At 43.8% G+C, this 14,143-nt stretch overlaps 1 protein-coding gene across 5 annotated transcripts in view; it reads left to right on the top strand.

The window, feature by feature from the left end:
* Positions 1–14,143, top strand: part of ARHGAP23 (Rho GTPase activating protein 23) — a 252,063-nt gene that overhangs the window by 145,619 nt on the left and 92,301 nt on the right. For all 5 annotated transcript variants that reach the window (XM_070727662.1, XM_070727660.1, XM_070727659.1 and 2 more), the window contains exons 4-5: positions 1,575–1,667; positions 4,501–4,579. In XM_070727662.1, the coding sequence (XP_070583763.1) occupies positions 1,575–1,667; positions 4,501–4,579 (172 nt within the window). The remainder of the gene's footprint in view (positions 1–1,574; positions 1,668–4,500; positions 4,580–14,143) is intronic.

Raw genomic sequence — 14,143 nt, 5'->3', positions numbered from 1 at the left:
CTGTGCTAATCCAGAGGTTTCGCCGAGTGACAGTAGGTTAAAATCTCCCAAGACAATGAGTCTGGGGAATCCTACTGCCAGCCCGGCCACCTCCTCGAGCAGCAGAGGCAGGGCTGTTGACATGCAGCTGGGAGGCAGGTACGTGAGCAACAAACCCACCTGAACCCCTAAGTCCAACTTCACTAGGATGGACTCACAACCCGCAATATCTGGAACAATGAGTCTACATAGGCAAAGGCTCTCCCTGGCTATAATAGCCACTCCTTCCCCCCTTCCCTGAGGTTGAGGCTGGTGCCATATCTGAAACTCGGCTGGGCAAATTTCAGAGAGAGGAACTCCTCCCTCTGGGCCCAGCCAGGTTTCAGTCACACATGCCAGGTCAGCCTCCTCATCCAGAATCAAATCCCGGATGAGGAGAGCTTTATTTACCACTGTTTTTGTGCTGCTGAGATTCCCCTGCAGCATTGCAAAAACACGGAAGTACGGAGATGGTGTTTCCCATGGAGGGGAGTCTCAGGGGAATCCCAGCAGCGCAAAAACGGGTGCTTCGCTGGCAACAGAAGTCCGGAGGCGGGACATCCCAGTGGCAGTGCCTTGGGTTTGTAAGGTGAAAGTAGTTTGGAAGAAGAGGCAAAAAAATCTTAAACCCCGAGTTTGTATCTTGAAAAGTTTGTATGTATGACGAGGGGTTTGTAAGAAGAGGTATCACTGTATATGGTTTGAAGTCTTCCAAAAATAACATACGTTTGTTTGTTTGTTCATTCATTTATTTATTAGATTTGTATGCCGCCCTTCTTTGAAAACTTCGCGCAGCATACAAATCTAATAAAACAAACAAACAAATAAACAAACAAATAAATATTTATAGATATTATATATAGATATTATATCTAGATTTATAAGCCCTCTTTTCAAAACAAATCCAACCTTCCCTAATTCAAGTGCCTTCTTGGTATGTGGACTACAGTTACAGAATTCTCAGCGGTGTTCATACTGGTTGGAAAAAAATCTGAGAAAGGATCCACGTGATGCAGAATTTGTAGTCAAATCTGTTAAGTCTTTTTAAAAAATGACAGAGCATTAAGAATTTGGAGGTTGATAGACAATTCCAGTATTTTTTAAAAGGCAGTGTAAGAGGATCAGTGTGAATGAAGTCAACTAAATTTTAATTAACCTTGGTAGATTTTTCCACTTTGAAGACAGTGTGCATTTCTATTGCTTTGAAGCAGAATACTAAATTAAGCAGACTTGATGCTATCAAAAATGCATTTTTTTCTCTTTCTCTTTTATAAAAATATTTTGACTTTCTGGATGCTCCCTTTAAGAAGTCACTGAGCTGTGTTGGAATATTTAAATCAGATTTTGTAATATCATATGTTTATTTTTCAGGGAATGTTGGGATAATTTTGTATAACGTTCCCATTTCATTTAATCTCATAGCCTGCCAAGCAATTTGTTGCCATAGTTCAGGTCTCAGAATTCTACATGGCTTTATCATAGAACATGCAAATAAGTAAGATAGGTATCAAAACTCCTGGTACTACATATATATATATTTAATCATCAACATACAGTGCCTCCACGGAACCGGTTGGAACCCATGGACACCATCTTTGTCAAAAATGTAAAGGAAGATGGGCCAGCACACCAGGCTGGTCTCCAGACAGGTAAGACATGGATGTCTTTATTACAGCTATATGTCAGTTTTCTAATGACATGATCAACCCATTTCCCCTATTTCCTGTTAGTAACTACTATGCACTTATCGCACATGGGGACGGTTTGATCTATGTTAAAACAACCAGTCTTCCGAGCTGTTACCTCCTGCATCACATTTGTTTATTTCCCCCCCCAAATTGAATCAGAGAAGTGGGAAGGGATAAATTCCACATGCTATTGAAAAGTTTCAAGAGTTCTCCCTACTCTTTCTGTTTCTCTTTCTGAAGAGTAATAACCAAACCAGATATAGAGATGCAATGCCTTATTCACATTAATTTCTCCCTATTACCTTGGTTTTACTGTATACATAGAAACATTGTTCCCTATGATTCCTTATTTCTCTACACAAATAAGGAAATATTTTTTCCTACCCATCTATCAGGTTCTCAACGAAGTGATCAGCTTTTTCCAGAATAAGCTTTTAGTCTTCAATATTAATTAAAGTTCATTTTAAATGAGACTTTAAAAGGGACCATTTATAGTTGATCCCCACCATAGATTTATTATAATTGTATGAGGAATTGCAGACTTCCCATCATGAAGCACAGCACTCTCTCTTACATTCATATTCTTTTGGAAAGACGGTGATTCAAGATTTACAAATTTGAATTGAAAGTAACCTGCTTTCTATTTCTAAATCGCCTCCATTAATGTCACGGAAAAACTGATCAAAATTCCATTATAAGGAGGCACTCGTGCACCCCCTCCTCAAGAAGCCTTCCCTGGACCCAGCCGTACTTAATAACTATCGTCCAGTCTCCAACCTTCCCTTTATGGGAAAGGTTGTCGAGAAGGTGGTGTTGCTCCAGCTCCAGTGGTCCTTGGAAGAAGCCGATTATCTAGGCCCTCAACAATCGGGATTCAGGCCTGGCTACAGCACAGAGACTGCTTTGGTCACGCTGATGGATGATCTCTGGCGGGCCTGGGACAGGGGTTTATCCTCTGTCCTGGTGCTTCTTGACCTCTCAGCGGCTTTTGATACCATCGACCATGGTATCCTTCTGCGCCAGCTGGAGGGAGGCACTGTTCTCCAGTGGTTCTCCTCCTACCTTTTTGGTCGGTCGCAGTCGGTGTTAGTGGGGGGTCAGAGGTCGACCTCGAGGCTTCTCCCTTGCGGGGTGCCTCAGGGGTCGGTCCTCTCCCCCCTGCTATTTAATATCTACATGAAACCGCTGGGTGAAATCATCCAAGGGCATGGGGTGAGGTATCATCATCTCCACCCCATGTCCAGTCGGTGAAGCAGTGGAAGTGATGTGCCAGTGCCTGGAGGCTGTGAGGGTCTGGATGGGTGTCAACAGACTCAAACTCAACCCTGACAAGACGGAGTGGCTGTGGGTTTTGCCTCCCAAGGACAATTCCATCTATCCGTCCATTACCCTGGGGGGGGGGAAATTATTGACCCCCTCAGAGAGGGTTCGCAAGTTGGGCGTCCTGCTCGATCCACAGCTAACATTAGAGCACCATCTTTTGACTGTGGCGAGGAGGGCGTTTGCCCAGGTTCGCCTGGTGCACCAGTTACGGCCCTATTTGGACCAGGAGTCACTGCTCACAGTCACTCATGCCCTCATCACCTCGAGGTTCGACTACTGCAACGCTCGCTACATGGGGCTATTTTTGAAGAGTGTTCGGAAACTTCAGATCGTGCAGAATGCGGCTGCGAGAGCTATCATGGGGCTTCCAAGATCTGCCCACATTTCACAACACTCCGTGGCCTGCACTGGCTGCCGATCAGTTTCCGGTCACAATTCAAAGTGTTGGTTATGACCTATAAAGCCCTACATGGCATCAGACCAGAATATCTCTGAGACCGCCTCCTGCCGCACAAATCCCAGTGGCCAATTAGGTCCCACAGAGTGGGCCTTCTCCGGGTCCCTAATGTCGACTGGTGGGACCCAGGGAAAGAGCCTTCTCTGTGGCGGCCCCGGCCCTCTGGAATCAACTCCCTCCAGAGATTCGAATAACCCCACCCTCCTCGCCTTCCGTAAAATGCTCAATACCCACTTTTGTCGCCAGGCGTGGGGATAATTACCATCTTTCCCCTTTTTATTATATTTTTGGCCTTACTGCATGATAGATTAGGTTGAATGTGTGTGACTGCATAGCTAGGGGTTTTATTATGTTATTAATGTCTTTTAAATGGATCTAATTTTTGTTAGATTTGTAATGTATTGTATTATTGCTATGCTGTGAGCCGCCCCGAGTCTTTGGACAGGGGCGGCATACAAATCTAATAAACTATAACTATAACTATCTGTTCAAGTTTTAACTGTGTACATAAAAATTGGCTGGAATGATTTCCCTATATTAATACATGTTTGATTGGTGTCTTTTTACCTTTTAATTTTTGTTCTTTTTAGAAATTAAAATAGCACATTTTTTAAAAGCAATCACTTTATTTAAAAAAGCATCTGTTGTATTTTTAAGTTACACTGTTTTTAAAGTGTCATTTTTCCTACTGCAGGACATCTAAATTTAAAGGGTATTTTAAAAAAGAAAATGTAATTTGTACCTTGCTCTCTTCCTTGATACCTTTCTGAATTTTAATGTTAGTATTTGAATGCTTTATCTTGTTTTTACATGGTTATGCACTGACTAGAGTTGCCGCTAGACAAGATGGGTAGTATATAAGTTAGATGAATGAAAAATAATAATAATGGTTTAGAAAATTTTATCTGTAAAATATGCTTTCTCTTTTCTCTTTGCTTCCTTCAGTGCAAGCTGCAATGAATGTTACAAGGTTGTGATTTCTCAGCTTCCTATCTTCTTTTCTTTTTTTTGCAGGAGATCGATTGGTTAAAGTAAATGGTGAAAGCATCATTGGTAAAACCTATTCACAGGTTATCAGCCTCATACAGAACTGGTGAGTTGTTTCCACCATCCTTCTTCTTACAGATATGTTGTGCTCTAGATACAGCGGTGGGCTCTGAGCCGGAACGCTAAATTGTGCTCGCCGCTATGGCTCATAAGTTCTTTCAGGGCCAGCGCGATTTTGCTGTTGCATCTGTGGAGGCAGCAAAATCGCGCACGGAGCCGCAGGTGCACCGTGTTTTGGTGAGGTTGTTTTGCTTTTCACGCATGCTAAAACATGGGCACACAGGTGCAGCAGCAAAATCGCGCTAGCCCCGTAAGAACGTATGAGCCATGTTGGCAAGCTCCATTTAGCGTTCCAGCTCGTAGCCCACCACTGTGTAGATACCAGTACTATCTTGTGAACTTTATGGTACTGGAAGCAAGGAAGAGATATAACTGATTCTGTCAATTAGATGGGTGAAACCATATGAAAACAAAAACAACAAGCCTAAGATCGTAGTCCTTGATGCTGCCATTTTCTTTCTTCATTCTCCTCCTCTCAAATGCTGTTGGAGGATTGATTGTAAGGATTTTGTACCTGGCCTCCAAATATTTTCCTGACTATTAGATTGCAGCAGAGCATGTTGGCCTTAGAGCAAAACTGTGAGGAACACATCTCTTGGAAAGGTATGGGCAGAGTTGATTCAAGTTGTGAAGATCCTTTCAGTGCATTGTTACAATATATCAATCTTTTCCAAAGTTTCACTGTACAGTGTTCCCTCGCTTTTTGCGGGGGATGCGTTCCAAGACCACCCGCGAAAGTTGAATTTCCGCGAAGTAGAGATGCGGAAGTAAATACACTATTTTTGGCTATGAACAGTATCCCAAGCCTTCCCTTAACACTTTAAACCCCTAAATTGCAATTTTCCATTCGCTTAGCAACCATTCAGATTATTACTCACCATGTTTATTTATTAAAGTTTATTAAAGGCAGACGAAAGTTTGGCGATGACATATGATGTCATCGGGTGGGAAAAACCATGGTATAGGGAAAAAACCTGCAAAGTATTTTTTAATTAATATTTTTGAAAAACCGTGGTATAGACTTTCCACAAAGTTCGAACCCGCGAAAATCGAGAGAACACTGTATTGCTTTTATTGTTTATTTGTGTACATTTGAGTATCTGCGTTTTTTAGAAGAAGTGTATACATTACGATTTTGAATAGCTCAGCTGGGATACTGTCACCTCCACTAGCTTTGTTGTTGCTCAGATTACATAAACAGAGGGTTTGATGGCAAAAGATTTAGGAACCCCTGGCTTAAAAGATGGTAGCTAGGACTTGCAGTAGAAAATAACAAAGCCTCTTAGTCATCTTCTCCATTATCTTTTTTGGCAGTGTAATTTAATTGGCTTTAGGGAAAAGTTACAGTCCTTTCCTTTGCTCAAAATTAAAATGAATTGTTTGCTAAATATGGATCTTGGTTGACTCCATTTCATGTCATTTAGAATCTGCTGGCTGTATCCTTTTGCTTTCCTCATCTTACTTCCCTTCCCCCCCCCCCCCCCCCCCCCCCCCCCCCCCCACATCCTCAAATGTTTTTAATCACGCGGCGTAAAATAACTGATTTCTCCACATAATTATTGCTGGCCTGCTAACTTCACAAGTATCTATTAAGTTGGATCTGCCAAAGTACAGTGATACCTCATCTTACGAACGCCTCTTCATATGAACTTTTCGTGAGACGAACCCAGTGTTTAAGATTTGTTTGCCTTGTCTTAAGAACCATTTTCGTCTTACGAACGTGAGCGTGGGTGCGTGGGCTCTCTTACTGCTGCCGGGATCCCCCTGCCTCGTGACTGCCGCCGCTGGGATTCCCCAATGGACAGCAGCAGCACACACACACACATATACGGGCAACAAACTCCCCCCCCCAGCAGGCTTGAGAACTGTCTTCATTGGAAATAAAAGCTGTGAAAAGAGAAGTGGAAACGAGGAGGAGAGACGTGCGCCCTCCACCTCCTCCTCCTCCTATTGATCCTGCTCCTCATGGAACAAATAAGAGGCCCCCAAAAAGTGAAAAGGCTTCTCGATCGGCGGGAGAGAGCGCAGCTGTTGGGGATGAGGGTGCGCGCAAGCGGGTGGGGAGAAGAAGGAGGAGGTGGCAGAATTAGCACGGCGCAGCTCGGGATCACAACGCTGCCCCCCAGACCAAGTTCTGCAGTGCAACATCCCCATCTTCCAAACTGCATGACCAAGTCTCGTTTTTCCCCCCTTCCTTGGCTTTGGAGGCACGTTCATAGAAGGATTTTTCAGTCCCTCCTACCCAGCCTGTTTGGAAGTCAGGCTGAGGGGAAACCCCACTGGCAGTTGTGCTTGGCACAGGACTAGAGCTCAGAGCGCTCCTGGCCCACGTGAGGAATTAGAAGGATGCAAGATGGGCAGAGACGGGCGGAGGAGGAAGAAAAAGAAATGAGGAAGAGCAGGAAGAGGAGAAAGGGAGAAGGAAGAGGAGAAGGAGAAGGGGAAGAGATGAAAGGAATCCTGTAACCAACCCCTCCACCCCCTCCCCAAAGCCCCTTCGTTCCTTCCTTCCCCAAGCTGTACCAACTCTGCCCTGCGCTCCAGAAGACACAGGGGAAGAGAGATCGCTTTCTTTCCAGGAGGAAGAGGAGGAGGAGGAATTTCTCTGCCCCCTCCCCAAAGCACCTTCGTTCCTTCCTTCCCCAAGCTGTATCAGCGGTGCTTTGCGCTCCAGAAGACACAGGGGAAGAGAGATTGCTTTCTTTCCAGCTCTGCATGCTGCCCCCCACCCTCCTCTTCGTCCGCTGTTTTCCCCCAGGACAGGAGAAAGTCTTGGGTGGGGAAGGGACAGTGGGGCGAGTAGGATTAACAATGTAGAATGTAGTTTTCAGGTCAACCCTCAACTATTGCAAAGTAAGTCTTGGACGCTACCTTCGGGAAGAGCAGATTTAACCTCTTTGCACTTTTAGGTTTATTTAACACAAACCAGCCTTGACCTTAGAGCAAAGCAAATGTTAGCAACAGTATCGATTTCGAGAAATAGCTTATTAAATGCTCAAAGATTGATCTCCAGGGATAACTAGGAAAAAAAAGTAACACCCCCAAAGGAATGGGAAGTTTTCAAATGCGAGAATGGGACCAGAAGTTTGGACCTGAAAACTACATTCTACATTGAATATCCTCCTCACCCCAGTGTCCCATCCTTTCCCCCACCCACCCTAAACTTTCTCTTGTCCTGGGGGAAAGATTGATCTGCAGGGATAATTAGGGAAAAAAAGGTAATGGCCCCAAAGGAATGGGAAGTTTTCAAACGTGAGAATGGGACCGGGAGATTGTTCCCATTCCTTTGGGGGCATTACGTTTGTTTATTTTTTCCTAGTTATCCCTGGAGGTCAATCTTTTCCCCAGGACAGGAGAAAGTCTTGGGGGGGGGGGATACTTACCCCGACTTATCCCCATCCCTTCCCCCCCTCAAAGACCTCTCCTGTCCTGGGGGAACTTTCACTTGGTATAGGGACAAAGGATTGCATCATTTGGCACCAAGATAAAAGTTTCGGGGACTTTTAGGAGGTGGCAGAGATGAATCCTGATACCCATCATTCCCAACTGGGAGGAAGAGGGTATGCGTTCCTGCTTAGCGTCCCGAGTTTCCTCCTCACCTCCTCACACACATCCCTTCCTCAACCTCGTAAAGTCGGAGTAAGCGAGCACTTTCACTTTTTGCTCTTCCCCGAAGCGCAAATAAAGAGGGCTGGTCTTCTTCCCCCACTGCCCCTGAAATTCCATCAACCTTGGCATTTTCTAGCCACCTACCATTGCCCACAAGAGCTGCTCGCCAGACCCAGCCATGTGTCCACGGGAGAAACTGCGCGCACCAATCCTATTACTCTGCTTCTCTAAGCCTAGCCCTGAAGGGAGTGCCAGTGAGCTGAGCCCCGTTTGCGAGCCACATGCAGGCCAGTCGAGAAAGCCAAAGACCTGCCACCAGCAGCCTCGGGCGTGGGGGAAAGGCGTCCAATGCTTTGGTCGGTTCTTAGAAGATGCGGCCCCGAATCCCCCCCACACACACATTAACTTGGGGCGGGGAGACAAAGAACGGGCTGACCTTGCGCTCTCTCTCGGGACCTGCATCCTTAACCGGGGATTCCCTCATCTCTCACCCACCCTCCAGTTTCCCTCTGCTGCAGACTCATGTGGGGAGGGGGAGGGGGGGTCACCTTGCCTGCCTTTCTGGCCGCTGCAGGTGTGGAGAAGGAGGAAGGGTGAGACAGTGGAAGGCATTCTATTATTCCAGCCGTGCTTTTGTGCCCAAGGCTGGCCAAGTTTCCCATTTCCCTTGCATGGCACCATCCGCTTTTTGGCGAGGCGGGTTTGGGGGGTGGAGAGGCCATTGAAAAGCATTTCTCTCCCACCCATCCAGCATCACCACCACCACTGTTCTCTCGATAGGACCACTCCCTAGATACCTGAGCCCCCCCCCAACTCTTTGCATCTTTGCCTCCTTTGTCAGGGGACCTTGCTTCCATGCCCTTCCCTCCACTCAAAGCGCCTTCCCGGGCTTTGGATCGCTGTATTCCCCTCTCCAATCTCACCCACCTACCCAATTCCTCGCATGCTCCTTCCCCACTGCCCCGTTTTTTCCACGCGACTCCTCAAGCTGCACGCCCTCCCGGCACAGCCCCCATCCCAAAGCTTGGCTTGCCCAGAGGCTCCTGTCTGGAAGAGAGAGGAGGAGGAGGGAGGTCTTCTGGCGCATGGAAGAGGCTTCTGCGATATCAACGAAGACTGGGGTCTCGCTCTCCAGAGCCCCACGGCACACAGAGGTTCCTCTGGGTTGGCGAGGCTGGGCGGTGGAGGGGGCTTAGGGCGAGGGGTGACAGCCAGACGAGATGGGGATCTCCGTCAGGGAGGAGGACAGCGGCCACCCCTCTTCAGTGGCTCTATCGTTGCCCACTCAGGTTGCAGCCCGGGGGCGGGTGCACAGACATTGGTGCAAAGCAGCGGGGTGAGAGAGGCAGAGCCCTGCACACGCACACATCTTGCACACCCGGGGTGGGGGGAAAATGCGGGTGCAAGAGGCAGGCAGACACTTCCAATTAGGACAGTTCTTGAGCCTGCGGGGGGAGTGGGAAGTTAAAGCTAGCTGCTTTGGGCATCTTGAAGGGATTCCCCAGGAGAAAGCGGGTTCCAGGCTCGGAGTGAGAGCCAGGGAGCCTTGTCTGAGGCTGAAGCACTGGGATTCCCCTTTGGCTGCTGCCGCCTCTGAAAATATTTTCAAGGAGGGTGGGAGCCCCCAGCTGACAAGCTGCCAGGCAGCTTCCCACACGCGTTAATCACCCTTGAAGCTCCCTCCAGGGAGCCTCCACTATCTCCCCCCTGCCTCCTCCACCCACCGCCAAACAAGGATCAGAATGCTGGCGGCAATAAAGCAAAAGGGGTGAATTTGTGATGGGTTTGCACGCATTATTTGCTTTTACATTGATTCCTATGGGGAACATTGTTTCATCTTACGAACTTTTCTTCTTACGAACCTCGTCACGGAACGGAATTAAGTTCGTAAGACGAGGTACCACTGTAATTGCCTTAACTATTAATTTTGGGCTGGGTTTGAGGGAGAGGACTAAATACCAAGTGTATTCTGTTAGTCACAATTTTGGGTCTTCTTTTCACATCCCCCTCATTGAGCCTGTCAATTATTCCTGCACTCTCATTTATATGACTTTAAGAATTTGGTATTTCTTCCATTCCCCTGTCCTACTGTTAAAAATTGGGATGGTAGGAGACAAGGACATTCCCCATACCAATCTGTTTACAAGGAATCTTGAATTAATTATGGAATCAAATTAAGCTTCCTGACAGAGGCTAGCCTGTCTATTCAATGAGTTGATAAATCATTTTTAATCTGGTTCTGATAATAAGGATAGCATTAGTCATTTGGCACTTAGTTTATTCATTATTTCTTATTTTTGTTCACCACCTTGAGTTTTTATAAGATAATATCTAATATTCTTTCCTCATCCTGTTTTCATCACAACTTCAATCCTGTGAGGTAGGTTGGGCTGAGAGAGAGTGATAAAATCACCCAGCTGGCTTTCATGCTTAAGGTGGGACTAGAACTCACGGTATCCTGGTTTCTGGACTTGTGCTTTAACCACTACACCAAATTGGCTTCCCACCCCCCATCCAACAGAACTCAGTGTTTAATCACAAAAAATAATACCCAACGTGAACATTGGATGACTTCTCCAAAATTCTCAGAGAATTTCTTAAGAGCAGGTCTCCCCCTAGTGGTTATGTAAGCACACTTCTGAAAACTTTTCCATAGAGGAATTTTCCTCAAGATACTACAGTATTAATATTTGGTGCAAATCATGACATGAAAATAGTCAAATTAATTTTGAAGTGTCACAATTTACTCTCCCCAACCATTTTACCCTAATGTAGTAAGCTAATATGTAATTTAATATAGTTATTTTGCCCTCTGTCTCTCATTATTCCACTTCGCACAGATGTCCATACAGCTATTGGAATTCAATGCAATTGAATTGTATTGAATGAAAATGTGGAAAGTCAATATCTCTGCATATTGTCAGACATATTTTTATACTAAAAATCAGAATGATCATACACAGTTTGTATGGCAGTGGTAATTTTTCTGAGAACTTTTCTCCTTTATGTGAATTTCTAAAATAAATTGTTTCCTCATATTGTTTGAAAACTAAAGAGAAAATGTATTAGAACTGATCTACTTTTAGAACAACCACAACTCTTAAGCTTACAACTCTTCAGGTGAAGAAGATGTTAGCGAGGTTTTTTTTTTAAATTTAAACCAGACAAACAAAACAGTTTATTTGAGAAAGAAAATAATGAATACAGAACTCTGAACTATTAATGCTGGAATCAGTTTGTCTATCTATATTGAGTTTCAGTATTTATGCATAGATCCTTACAAAAAGAACAAAATACTAGAACTTGATTTAACATTTCACTGAAGATCTAGAGTGCGACTGGAATCCGTAGAGATTTACAGATATGTAAATATAAAATCCTTTATTGACTATTCACTCATTGTTTTACCAAAGGCATATTGTGTTTGCTTCCAATTGACCTATAGTTTATTGTTGACCAATAAATTATAGGTCAATCCTTAAAAAAATTAGAAGTTATTTGTATCCATTGTAGTATCTTGCATTTTTATTATTTAAAAAAGGGTAGATAATCTGGAACAATAACAGTAACCATGTGGAACTTTCGGACCCAAACAGACAGACCTCTTGGCCCACAACATGCCTGACATCACTATTGTAAGAAAGAAAAAAGTCTGATTCATTGATATTGCAATATGAGATGATACACAAATTGAAGAGAAACAGAAAGAAAAAAATAAAATAAAATAGGGCAATCTACAGACGGTGGAAGAAGAAATTAATGGTTATACCAATAATAATAGGAGATCTTGAAGCAATACATGAAAATTTTGAACTTATTAGACCTGAATATTCAAACTTTACAAAAAAAACCCCATCTTTCTTGGAGTTATCTTAAGTCCTTGGATAGGATTTGAACTATTAAGTTTTTACTAGTCTCAGACTGTGAATGTAATTGAAATCTAAATGAACAACAACAAGTAAAATACAAGAGCTGGATTAGATCTTGAGGAACCAATATCTAGATCTGAATTAACTGAGAAGATTAAGACTTACTTGGAAAACACTGAAAGAATTTGATTGCCAAAACTGAATCAAGTTAGTAAGAGAAGTTTAGCTAAATTATTGAATAATGTGAATGAAGCTCATGAGACTACTCCAACAGAAACATTACCTCAACCAACCAACAACTGTATGCAGCAGCTATCTTAAGAGTTGGGCTTGAAAAGTAGAAAGAAATTAAGAAGGGAAAACCAAAGGAACATTCTATTGGATTTAAGTTATAAGGATTATAAGTAATTTGAAGAATTTGAAGAAAAACATGAAGAATAAAAAAAAATCAGAATTAGTCTGATAACAAAATATGACTTGGAAAACAAGGATATTGCAGTTGGGGCTGAAGAGTTGAAACAAAGAGGTGCAGCTATTGCGGGGAATATAAAGTTATATGATACCTGGACAATGCAGTTTCTTTTGATTCAGAAGCATGCAGAAAACAGAAATAAACCGAAAATTACAAGCTAATCACTTGTCTGCCAACCACATACAAATTACTTACAGGCATTATTAGGAATCCAATTTATGGATGTCTAGAAAACAAGGATTTGCTATCTCTAGAACAGAAAAGGTGCTGCAAAAATTCAAGAAGAATCATTGCCAATTGATGATTGATAAACTGATTTTGAAAAATTCAAATAAAAGATGAACAAATTTGTTCATAGCCTGGATTGATAAGAAAGCATTTGATTCTCCTCCACACAGCTGGATTGAGAAATGCTTAGACATTTTTGGAATTAACAACAATATCCAGAAATTCCTAGAAGACTTCCATGAAGCTATGGCAAACTAAGTTGATGGCTTATGGAGAAGAACTTGGTGAACTTGAAATCAAACAAGGAATCTTCCAAGATGACTCATCGTCTCAGCTGTTATTTGAAGTTTTGATTGTGCCTCTAACAAGCATTTTGAAAAAACAGACTACGTCTTTGAATTGACTTCCCATTGATAAAATTTCCACCTGTCAATTTACAAAATCTACACTGCTTGGTCCACACATATATTACACCAATATATTAGGAATCCTAGGTTCTTGGGAAAAACTCAATGGATTATAACCATTTCAGCGGCTGCCAAAGATGTAATGACTTTCTCAGATGCCACATCAGATAATATGAAATGATGGGTAATATCAGGGAGATGTGGAAGGCTCTCGATCAAAAGGTGAGATAGCGTGAATGATAGTGGTAGAATCCGCAAGCGAGCAATTGGATGAAAGCTGGCTGCGCAGGCAAAAGGAGAGATTCAGCTACAGCCAGTGAGCAGAGACCAGCTAGTCACATGGACCAGAGAAGTTATGCAGTTGTAGCTGGCCAGTGGCGAAGAGGAGGTGTTGTTTCCTCCGCCAGATCCTAGGTCATGAAGAGCTGAGCAGAGGGAGGCACAAAAGAAGTTGGGGAGTCTGCTCACAAGGATGCAGCCTCAACCTCCCAATGAGGCATACCAGTTGGCGCCAATTTAATTTGGCCTTTGGAGCGGGAAGGTTATTGGAGACAACTGTTCACAGCCTGTGCATGCTCTCTTCCTTAGATCTGTTGATTTCATCAGGCCTTTATTCTCAGACTCCTGCTGTCTTCCTTATACGTTTGAACTGTAGCCTTTATTGACTTCGTTGTGCCATGATCTCATTGACTCTGTGGTTTCTCATGTCTTCTAATGGATTTGTTATTGAGTTTGTTGAGCTTTGGCTTTAGTAGCTGCTGTGAGCAACTTTCTGTAGCATTGAAGTCAGGACCTCAAAATAAAGAGTGGCATGGTGGTGTGGCATATACACATTAAATCATTTGTGTGTGTGTGTATGGACTGGACCTAAGCATTTTCCATGAGATAGTTCCACAAACTCGGGGGCCACAGTGGTTAGAGTGCAGCACTGCAGGCTACTTCAGCTAACTGCTAGCTGTAGTTCA

The sequence above is a fragment of the Erythrolamprus reginae genome, chromosome Z, assembly GCF_031021105.1.
Source record: "Erythrolamprus reginae isolate rEryReg1 chromosome Z, rEryReg1.hap1, whole genome shotgun sequence".
Taxonomy (NCBI): domain Eukaryota; kingdom Metazoa; phylum Chordata; class Lepidosauria; order Squamata; family Dipsadidae; genus Erythrolamprus; species Erythrolamprus reginae.
The sequence above is the reverse complement of the archived record's forward strand: the minus strand, read 5'-3'. Positions and strand labels throughout refer to the sequence as shown.